Source organism: Bremia lactucae, linkage group LG3 (assembly GCF_004359215.1).
Source record: "Bremia lactucae strain SF5 linkage group LG3, whole genome shotgun sequence".
In the NCBI taxonomy this organism is placed as follows: Eukaryota; Oomycota; class Peronosporomycetes; order Peronosporales; family Peronosporaceae; genus Bremia; species Bremia lactucae.
In genome coordinates, this window is record NC_090612.1 from 4,390,839 (window position 1) to 4,400,552 (window position 9,714).

General features: G+C 44.8%; 3 protein-coding genes across 3 annotated transcripts; 1 reads left to right on the forward strand and 2 right to left on the reverse strand.

The window, feature by feature from the left end:
- Nucleotides 1-4,815: 4,815 nt before the first annotated feature.
- On the reverse strand, nucleotides 4,816-6,357 carry CCR75_004184 (uncharacterized protein; the record flags this gene model as incomplete). Its single annotated transcript, XM_067962272.1, has 1 exon — nucleotides 4,816-6,357. One exon carries the CDS (start codon nucleotides 6,355-6,357, stop codon nucleotides 4,816-4,818), a length of 1,542 nt encoding a protein of 513 aa, XP_067817446.1.
- Nucleotides 6,358-6,396: 39 nt separating this feature from the next.
- On the reverse strand, nucleotides 6,397-6,801 carry CCR75_004183 (uncharacterized protein; the record flags this gene model as incomplete). The annotated part of the gene is made up of 1 exon (XM_067962271.1): nucleotides 6,397-6,801. One exon carries the CDS (start codon nucleotides 6,799-6,801, stop codon nucleotides 6,397-6,399), a length of 405 nt encoding a protein of 134 aa, XP_067817443.1.
- Nucleotides 6,802-7,043: 242 nt separating this feature from the next.
- On the forward strand, nucleotides 7,044-7,223 carry CCR75_004182 (uncharacterized protein; the record flags this gene model as incomplete). The annotated part of the gene is made up of 1 exon (XM_067962270.1): nucleotides 7,044-7,223. The coding sequence occupies one exon, from the start codon at nucleotides 7,044-7,046 to the stop codon at nucleotides 7,221-7,223; it is 180 nt and encodes a 59-aa protein (XP_067817442.1).
- Nucleotides 7,224-9,714: the final 2,491 nt, after the last annotated feature.

A 9,714-nucleotide genomic window follows, 5' to 3' on the forward strand; every position in this document is an offset into this window, starting at 1 on the left:
ACGGATATTGCTTCTTCAAGCGTATCCAGTTCCAAGCGGAACAGGTGGGTCTTTACGGGACCATCCGTAAGACCTTGCATGAACACCGTAATCGACGTGTGTTCATGGACTGGGTTTTTGTAATACAACTCGCTAAGAGTCGTAAGTGCTGGGCACATGCGTGAACATCACGCTTGCCTTGCTTGAGTTTCAGAAGCTCTGAACGAGCTCTAAACTCAGCCCTAGGCGGTTCAAGCGTCTGTTTGAGGCTGGCTTAAAAGCTCAAAGCGACCCAAAGACATATGGGTCGCGCAACTTGAGGCCCAATGCCCAAGTTCTAAAACGACCTGCCAAATTTGATTGAGCGAATGCGACTTAAACTTGCTCGTCGACGATGTGACGTGCCCTTATGGAATCGTCCAACTCGACAAAGCATCTTAAGAGGGAGTCTTTCTCGACTTCCCTATACTTAAAGATGTCAATCTTTAGAGTTTCGGGACTACGCGTACGCTTCATCCCAGGTACAGGGGCCTGTACCTGTTGTAACCTCAACAGCGGTCAACGCCATCGTCATCCTTCTCCATGAGCGCGCTGCCGATTGCTACTTGCATCGCAGACGACGCTAAAGGGCTTATCCGCGTCTGGCAATGCCAAGACCTGTGCCACCACAAGAGACTGCTTCACTGATGTGAACGCATCTTCTTGTTCTTTTGACCAAACCGATTCTGCGTCTTCTTAATGAGATCATATAATACTTTAATTTCTTTCGATTCCGGACTACACCGAACAATCTAGGACATCCGCCAAAGCCTGATGGTCCCGAGCCAAAGTCTTATGATCTCGGGACAGAGTATAGTTCTCATGAACCAGATGATCCACTCTTTTCCCCAAGAAAGAGATCTTATGACGAGCTATCACCAGCTCGTTTTGAAGGGACTTATGGGTCCTTTCGTTCTCCAGTTGAAACAGTCGTAACTTGGCACAAATTCTCAATTGGTCACGAGAAAAATTATCAATCGTCATTGCTAACTCGCCGCGACGGGATCGCTCGTGATCAGTTTCCTCCCTTAAAACGTGAAGGGTGTGATCCAAATCACAACGTAGGTTCGGATTTTCAAACGAGGCGAAGCTGATTTTTCCTCTCCCTCCAGATCCATAGACAGATTCGAGTGGTGAGAATGTTTACTTGCTGAACGCCTCTCAAACATCCGTGAGATAAAGGGGGTTCGAACGAGCTTAATCGTTGTTGGCGAGGGTAGTCACCCTCGCATGATAGTTGAGAACCTCGTTCTCAACTGATGATGGTCGTTTCGGCCCCCATTCGACAGTACGACGAGACCTATCCTTCTTGACATAGAGAAAGAGAGCACCCCGCGCTCGTAAATTGATTGGAGGTTCTCAATCCCTAAGCACACCTCACAAGAGATAAGCATCTTCCATTGATGATCTTTAAGGAAAAACGCTTTCTAAGGGGCATGACCTGCGTCCTTACAATAGCATGGACATGAGTCCCCCAAGAGAGGTAAGGTTCCCATGCTACTTTAGACGAACAGTGCAGCTTTCTGCGTGCAACAATTACGATCCGTTTTTCGAGCCGTTCACGAAAAGCATCCAATTTGTCAAGCCAGACCTCTCGGCCTATGTTTTGCACATTCTGTACAATGCCGGAAAAAGGCATCGATGAACAATTCCGTTCATTTACACCAGGCTTGTGAAGCCTGGATGTGTTGAACAACGGATTAAAGTATCAATCGTGGTCATACAAAACCAACGAGTCAAGTTACCCTTAGACGGCAACAAAGGCTTCTTTTCGGGAGCGAACTGCAACGTATCGCGGTCCTTCCCATTTTGGGTTTTTTTAACGTTAAAGGTAATTTGGCTCTCGAAGCGATTATTAAAATCTCTTCTTTCCTGGTGGTGCAAACTAGCACAACCAGCAGCATTCTTTCCTTTCGTTCCTGGTGACGCATACGAACGTCACCAGAGTGATCGTCACCCATGGTATCATCATCAGATAAATCCCCACGAGAAAGGTCCGACGAGTCGATTACAACCACGTCATCACCACTAATGTAATTAATTCACCATCCCATTAAGTACAAGATCTGTTCTTAACGGAGGTTGTGTAACATAAGGGCAACTGTAGCCCGTTACAAATATATTGATGTCAAGACTATAAGAAGATATTTGTGCGCAGGACTTAAATACATTAATAACATTTTTACTTTTTCCTATACTAAGCATTTCTTAGTATTTGCCTCTCGTTGCTAAGTTAGCAACTTAGCATCTTCGTCTTCTTGTCGTATACGTGAGGTAATTGGAGGTACCTTGCTACACGATTATTAGAGTAAATTAGTTTGTGTTGAAGCTGTACAATCGAAATGTGCGGCGTTGCAGATAGTGCCCAAGAGTATGTGCCTTTAGAAGGCTTCTTAACTCTTAATAATCACAGCGCAAGCCTTAGAAAGGCACGGAGCTCTGTCTTTCAAAAGGAAATTGAGCTTGAATTATTTTGAATGTAGAAAACACCTTACCATAACAACCTAATACAGATCCTTCCACTACATCTCTCTCTATCTGGTGGCTGATACGTATAAGGACCATCATAATTTTTATTGCTTGCCGATACCGATAGTGAGTGCAACGGGGCTTCCTTTGCTAGTACTGTTAACAGTACTAGTCAACCTACAGTGGTAACAGTGAAGGTTGGGCGCCTCCATTACTTCGCGTAGACGTGCAAAGGAAGATTACAGGTAGCCAAGTAGTCTTTACTACCAAAGGTAAGTTCTTAGGTTTTTAGAATAAAAAAAATGTAAAACTGAACTAATATTTCAAGCTCCTTCGCAACGATCTTCTATATACTACTGACTTTATTTTGTTACTAGCAAATAATGTATGGCTCCTCCTTGTGCACTGCACAATCGTGTTTTGCGACGATTGGGCGAGGTTGATTTAAATTTAAATCAACCAATTAATAGAACCAATGTCTTATTGAATCGATATAACCAAATTTGGTAATATTGGAACCATTAAGTCAAATAATTAAATGAATATAATTATTTGTACTTCTTTGCTTATCTCCTTTTATAAAACAAAAAAAGTTATTATTACTCTTTTAGGAAGTACAACTTATGTAACGGGACACCCGCCCTAAACTAACAGCCACTATAGTGACTGATTTTGGGGACAGGGAAAACTATTGTGTCTTTCCTGAAATTTTGCATTATTGGTTTTATTTAAAAATTCCAATTTATCGCATCATAGATATTTATTCAGAAATTAGTGTGGTGACAAATAAGTCTATGAGCGTAGCTCGTGAGGTCGCAAAGGTGGCAGCTGCACGGATCAGTGCAGCTGTTGGGAATATAAATGTTTCAGTAGACGCTAATGTGTCTACTGTGGGTAATAATTTACCTCGTACTCCCATTGGAGTTGACTAGAATATGTCATCTGCTGATGCCATTGCAGGTGACGGTGCCAACTGCTACACCAATTGTTGGCGACAACCGTCATCGCCTGACTCGGTGCCTACTGTGAAGGCCACCGGATTTCCCGGGGCCGAGTCCGTTGAATCTTTGGGTTCTATCGTGACAGCCAAAGAGATGTAATTTTACCTACCACTTTGGTGTGGTTCACATTGTGACCCACCCTTGTGTTTGTGATGTCCCTGAGAGCATTCACATTAGCGGGAATGGCGGCTAGCGTCATCCGTTATGCGAGGTATCTAGAAATTTACGCTCGCAATATATATTAATTTTATCTACACAGATGACATTCTATGATTAGTAAGAACAGGTATTTTAATTAAATACGATTAAATATAAATCAGTCTGAATACTACTTCGTACTTGGTAGGTGCGCACGAGAAGTCGGATTACCGCTCCCGTGACGGCACTTTACTAAACTACTTAGTGCGTTGGGTGAGGTCGCTAAGGCGCCCACCACAACTACCTCACGGCACACGAAAGTAGACAATCAAATGGCTTCCTCACTGTCCTAGGGCATGTGCTTCAGCAGAGCGTGGCCGCAGTTCGAGATGAGAGCCAAATAAGGTTTTAGTAAGAAATTACGAAATATGCAAATTATATAGTATGGCTTTCTTTTACAAGAAATTTAGTTAATAACTCTCTTTAGGGGACCCAATAGCATGAATTATGTTTTTCTGCTTTTTGTCTGGTCTGTAGCTTATTATAAATGTTTCATTGGCTTGTATTTTTGATATCACTGAAACTCATCAGTCTCCGTATTCCTCTGTGACTATCAGACGATCACATAAATATAATTGTGCAATATCTGACATCGATATGATTGCACTGTCGATCTCAAGAAAATACAAACAATCGAATTAGACACCGTTGCGGTGTAACATTAACAAAATAACGTTTTTATAAAAGAGATTTGTCACGATTTCGATAATTCGCCACTCATTAAAAATCGTCAAATTTTAATGGATTGTAATTATAACTGGATGGCAGACATCCACTACTGATAAGTACCTTCATCATCTAATTTAATTTATCGAGCAATAATAAAACATGACGTCGAAGAGCCAGCTGTGATATATGGAAGTATAAAATCTGCACACACATCCTTGTGACAAATCTGATCCTTGTTCCCGGATAATTCTTATGATTAAACCCAGAAGATGAAATTTTAGCGCAAGAAACTCCTCAAGTACGGTACATACGTGAAATTATCGTCGCATAAACATGCCGACTTCTATAGTTGCCGTGTCCCATGCCCTATGATACTTGAATTACTTACAAATGGGAAAAAAAAATGTGCGCACGGTGATCGTTCAAAATTGGTTCTCGTCTTGGCTCACCCAGTCGGCAATTACATGTCGGCAATGTATTGCAGCGCGACTTCAAACATCGTGAGAAAATAGCCGACTTCACCCAGCATCAACGACGGGTGAATCATCGCGCCTAAGAGCTCTTTTGTGGCTAAAGGTCGCTTCAAACCGCTCTTCACAACAACATAAATGTGAATCGGGAGATAATCGTCTGCTGTGAGCGCCGAATTCTCATGCCAATCCAAATTCTTTTCGCCACAGCTCTTGAAAATCTCCAAAGCAGCACGCAAGAGCTCTTGAATCTTGTCCATCGGCAGCGTTCGCTCATCAATCATGCTCAAGTGGTGACATGAAAGTCCCCAATCTTCGTCCGACTGTAAATGCTCGGGGATCCCGCTCTCGATTTGAGACCTACACTTTAAACGCTCAATATTGCGCGCCAATCGCTTTTCAGCCTCCTTATTTACCGTCGTACCCACTAGAAACGTCACTTGATTCTCTAAAGGCACTGAAATCGTGTCTTCCACCGCATGAAACACACAATCTTCCACCACGGACGTCACATTCACACTCTGATCCAACAGCGATAGCGTATCCACGTACTGTGGGTCAAGATGTTCTAAAATGTACTTTTCAATGCTTGTGATTGTATTGCGTAAATCTTTGACAGCTGCAGCAGCTGCTAGCGCAATTCCTTCCGACTCGTTGCCGCCTGGACATACGGCATTTTCAATCGTCACGACGCGATTTCGAAACGCGTGTAAAAACTGATAGCACGTACTTCCTTCCACTGCACCGTCGCAATTTAATCGTCGAAACAGATCGTACGTAAGCCACTTGGGCTCAATGGGTTCCCCAGTCGTGTCAATCTTTTCTAAAGACGATACAAACTCAACCGAGCATAACTCGAATTGAAACTCGGTTAACAAGCTGCGCTGAAGCATTGAATCGGGTTCGAGCGCAGCCAGATTTCTCAAAAAGACCTCGATTTCGCCCATACCACGAGTCACTGCAGCTGTGTTGGTTGGTCGAAATCGTCGCCTTGGAAATGGCAATTCGAGTAAAAACCGTAAATACTCTTTTTCTTCTTCGGCCGCGACGGCACAACGAATGATGCCACGCACTTTACGTCGAAGGTCGTAAAAGTCACTAAAGCGCTTCTTGGTGATCCAAAAGACACGTGTATGGAGATCAATCACGTGCACGATATAGTCCGTCACGGAGCTCATTGTTTCGCATCGTACGAGTCGTACGGATAGACCTGGACGGAGTCCAAGGTATGGCCACTTGGTATATTGCTCGAGTGTCATGCTTCGAGCAAATTGTTGAGCATTGCCCTTGGTTGGCGAGAAGACCAATGGTGGCATTGGTGGAAGAATATTGGATCCAGTTCCTGAAGACGACGAAGCTGCACTTGCGGCACCGACACCTGGAGGAAATCGACCGGCTGTCTCGGGGGTTATGGCAACGTCGGGATCCATGCGCCGGCGATCGGTGCCATCGTCGATCCTTGTTAGACTTGATAACGATTTTCGAATGGATTTTCGAGGCTTGATGTGCGCATCTGCCACGTTTGGGTCCATTTCGAGCAGAAAACTGGACCGATTCTCGTCCTATTGGAATCATAACGGCATGGTCGACCCATCAATATCGAGACGTTGCACATGTTGTAGCGCTACATTCGCACGCACCTTATTTGTTGCTCCTCGGGTTCGTATGAATCGCGAAATGTGCTGTAGAAAGCGATTTTCATGATGTGACGAGATGCGCGCGGCCATTTTATTCATAGCGTGGCCTGCGAGTGTCGAAAACGCGTCGTCTGTGGCGGTATTGGCCTCTTTTTGAAGCGCAAGGTCGTCTAGCGAGAATGCCGGGACTACGGGCGCCAGCAACGGCTGCGGTGGGAGATTAAGCAGCCGTCGCCAGCCCGCAGTGGTTTCCTCCTCCGCCATGGGCTGCAGCTCGTCACATTCGATTTCCGTGACACTGCTCGCTCGCCGGTCGCACCTTTCGGCGGCGCCGCTCATGCTGCTGCGTATGAATCGACCCGGAAACTGGTACGAGCACGGACTAAAGTGTCCGCACAGATGTGGTGGTTTGATTGTCGGCGCAAAGGGCCTGTCCTACGACGCTGACAATGACGACTGCCGCTACTTTGTGCTTGGGTTTGTGTTCCGATGCATGCTTTAGAAGAGTTTGTCGCGTTTCTATGGTTGCCGGTCTTTACCAAGGTCGGACAGAGTGCATGAACTAATAGAGTTTATGGAGCATGACGGTACAACCGAAAGAGGCGGGTTTGCCTCTCACGTCGCAGAAACGAGCGAGCAACTTACTTGAGAAACCTTCAGGATACCTCGACGACGCGTTTCAGCATAATCCAATTGGCGACTATCTGGGCGGATTAGAAGAAAAGGGCGGACCAACGTTTGACGAGCGGGTGCAACTGTAGAAATGCGAGGGCTGCCTTTTTTCCTTTTATAAATGATAAACCTGCTACTAGTCATTGCGTTGGGAATTGGTAATACAAGCTGGCATCTATGCCCGGGGAATGCCTTCACGCTCTATAAAATCTAGTAGCATGTAATTGATGAATACGCGTATTGCTCGTCGATGCTTCGAGGGGTGCTACATTGATGTCGTGCAGATATGGACGTCGTGATTTGCTCGGGCTGCCAGAACAATTGCAGCTATTTCATATCGAGATGTGCTTTCTGTAGTGGAAGCATGCGCATTCCTGTTTGAATTGATGTATGTCGCAAATGCGTGCGATCACATTTTAAATGCCCTTTATACTGCGTTTCTCACATAAAGCCGCCACTACGGAATACAAGCATGTGCCGCAGCTTCGTTTCCTTGTTTTTCTAGAATAATAGATAGTTTCCGAGCAGATAAGCAGCAATCAAGGGGGCCGATTTTTAAACTGTTAAAGCTTCGCGATTTCGGTGCTTTGAAAAAACTAAACGGCTTTGTGTGATTGTCTTTTTAGCGACATGATTTCGATTAGCACTTCCAGCTGATCCTACAGCACTGATACCGTAATCGCTCTACATGCAAATGTATGTCTCACCTACTCTTTGCTACTCTTCTGTTCGATTTGATGCCACAACTGAAACGTGTACTGGTACTGAGTGAATACTAGCAATTTTTTTCATGTAATAAAAATAATGGCCGTTGTCACGCCACCGATTGAATCGCTTGTTACGATGAATACAATACTTGTCTTATCGAGACAAGATCTGCGAAGCTTATTTAATAATAAGCAACGAGCAAGGAATGCTATCGGTCGTACGGTTTGTATTGGTGTCAAACTTTTTGTCCAGTATTTGGCCATTTCCAACATTCGTTACGTCAAGTTTGGGAGAAGCTACGTAACATTACTAGACTTGCTGCATACTTATCGCGCCTATTAGTATCGTGCTCGTTCTTAACAAACGAATAAATTAAGCGATTTTCTAAGATGCGAAGAACTTGGCCGCCGTTCGGGACACAGACGGCAACTTACGTATTCGTTCCGGATACAGACACAATCAATTGGCTTAATCTAAGCTATATGATTGGCTAACTCTATAAAATTAGGAAATTGACCCTTTTTCCTCAACTTCACACCCTTTTTATTTTAAAAATTTGCAGTGCGAGGGAGTGGGTCCCCCAAATATTTAACGTCCTTTGTCAGTTAAAGCCCCTGTTAATACTTTACCTTGTGTCATCCCATTCCCTTTCAGGGCTGCCGGCCGAACAAGAACGGGGTGCAATATTACCAGCGGTTTTAACGGCAGTAGAAGCGACGGACTCGACACGGACATCTACAGTATTCCACTCAGACTAGAGTTGATTCTTTCATGTAATATGTAGGCAGGCACGTCGTAATGCGACCACGCTCTACTTAGACACATAACCCAAGCACAACAAGTGTAAGGGGCTAAAGTTGCCCTGATGTTATACAGTCCCCGTTAAGTACACTTGGTGTACTTACGGGGATGGTTAATTACTGAAAAAAAGAAATTAGACCCAGTGTAGGCGGGCACGTCGTAATGCGGCCACGCTCTACTTAGACACACACCCTAGCACAGCGAGGAAGCGGTTTAACCTGCTTCTCTTGCGTGCAGTGAGGTAGTTTTGGTGGGCGCGGTAGCGACCTCACCCAACACACTTAGTACTGTGATTAAGAGCCGTAACGGGAGCGGTAATCCGGCTCCTCGTGCGCACTTATCAAGTAGTAAGTAGTTTTCAGACTGATTTATATTTGATAGAATTAAATACAAATACCTGTTTTTACCAATTAAAATGTCATCTATATAGATAACACTTAATATGTATTGCAAGCGTATCTTTCTAGATACCTCGCGTAACGGATGACGCTAGCCGTCATCACGGATGATGCTGGGCGTCATCCCTCCTAATGTGAATGCACCCATGTGCATCACATACACAAGGGTTGGTCACAAATGTGCACCACACCCGAGTGCTGGGTCTAATTACTATAATTTAATAATTGACCATCCCCTTAAGTACACCAAGTGTACTTAACGGAACTGTGTAACAGTAGAGCAACTTTAGCCCGTTACACCATCCCCCTCTTTAAGAGCGAATTTACATTTTTAAATTCGTCAGAGAGGAGAGAGGAACTATGAGCAGCTTTACGCGCCGCTAGTTCACTCAATCACTCTAGCGACCGTGTTTACATACACGGCGCCAAAGATGCCACCTAAAAGGGGACATGTTGGTGGGTCGTCTGCGAAGACGCCCACAAAAAACCTAAAACTAAGCGCACGCGCCACGTTAATTCGCCGGCCGCGTCCAATGCCTTAGTCGAAACGCCGACAGCTACTACTGCTGTCGCGCTAACAGGGCTGAAGGATCCATCCAACTTTAACAGTGAGGATGCTGATCCGTCGCACATTATCGACTACAACGAGTCGACACCGTTGCCGTCACCTCAT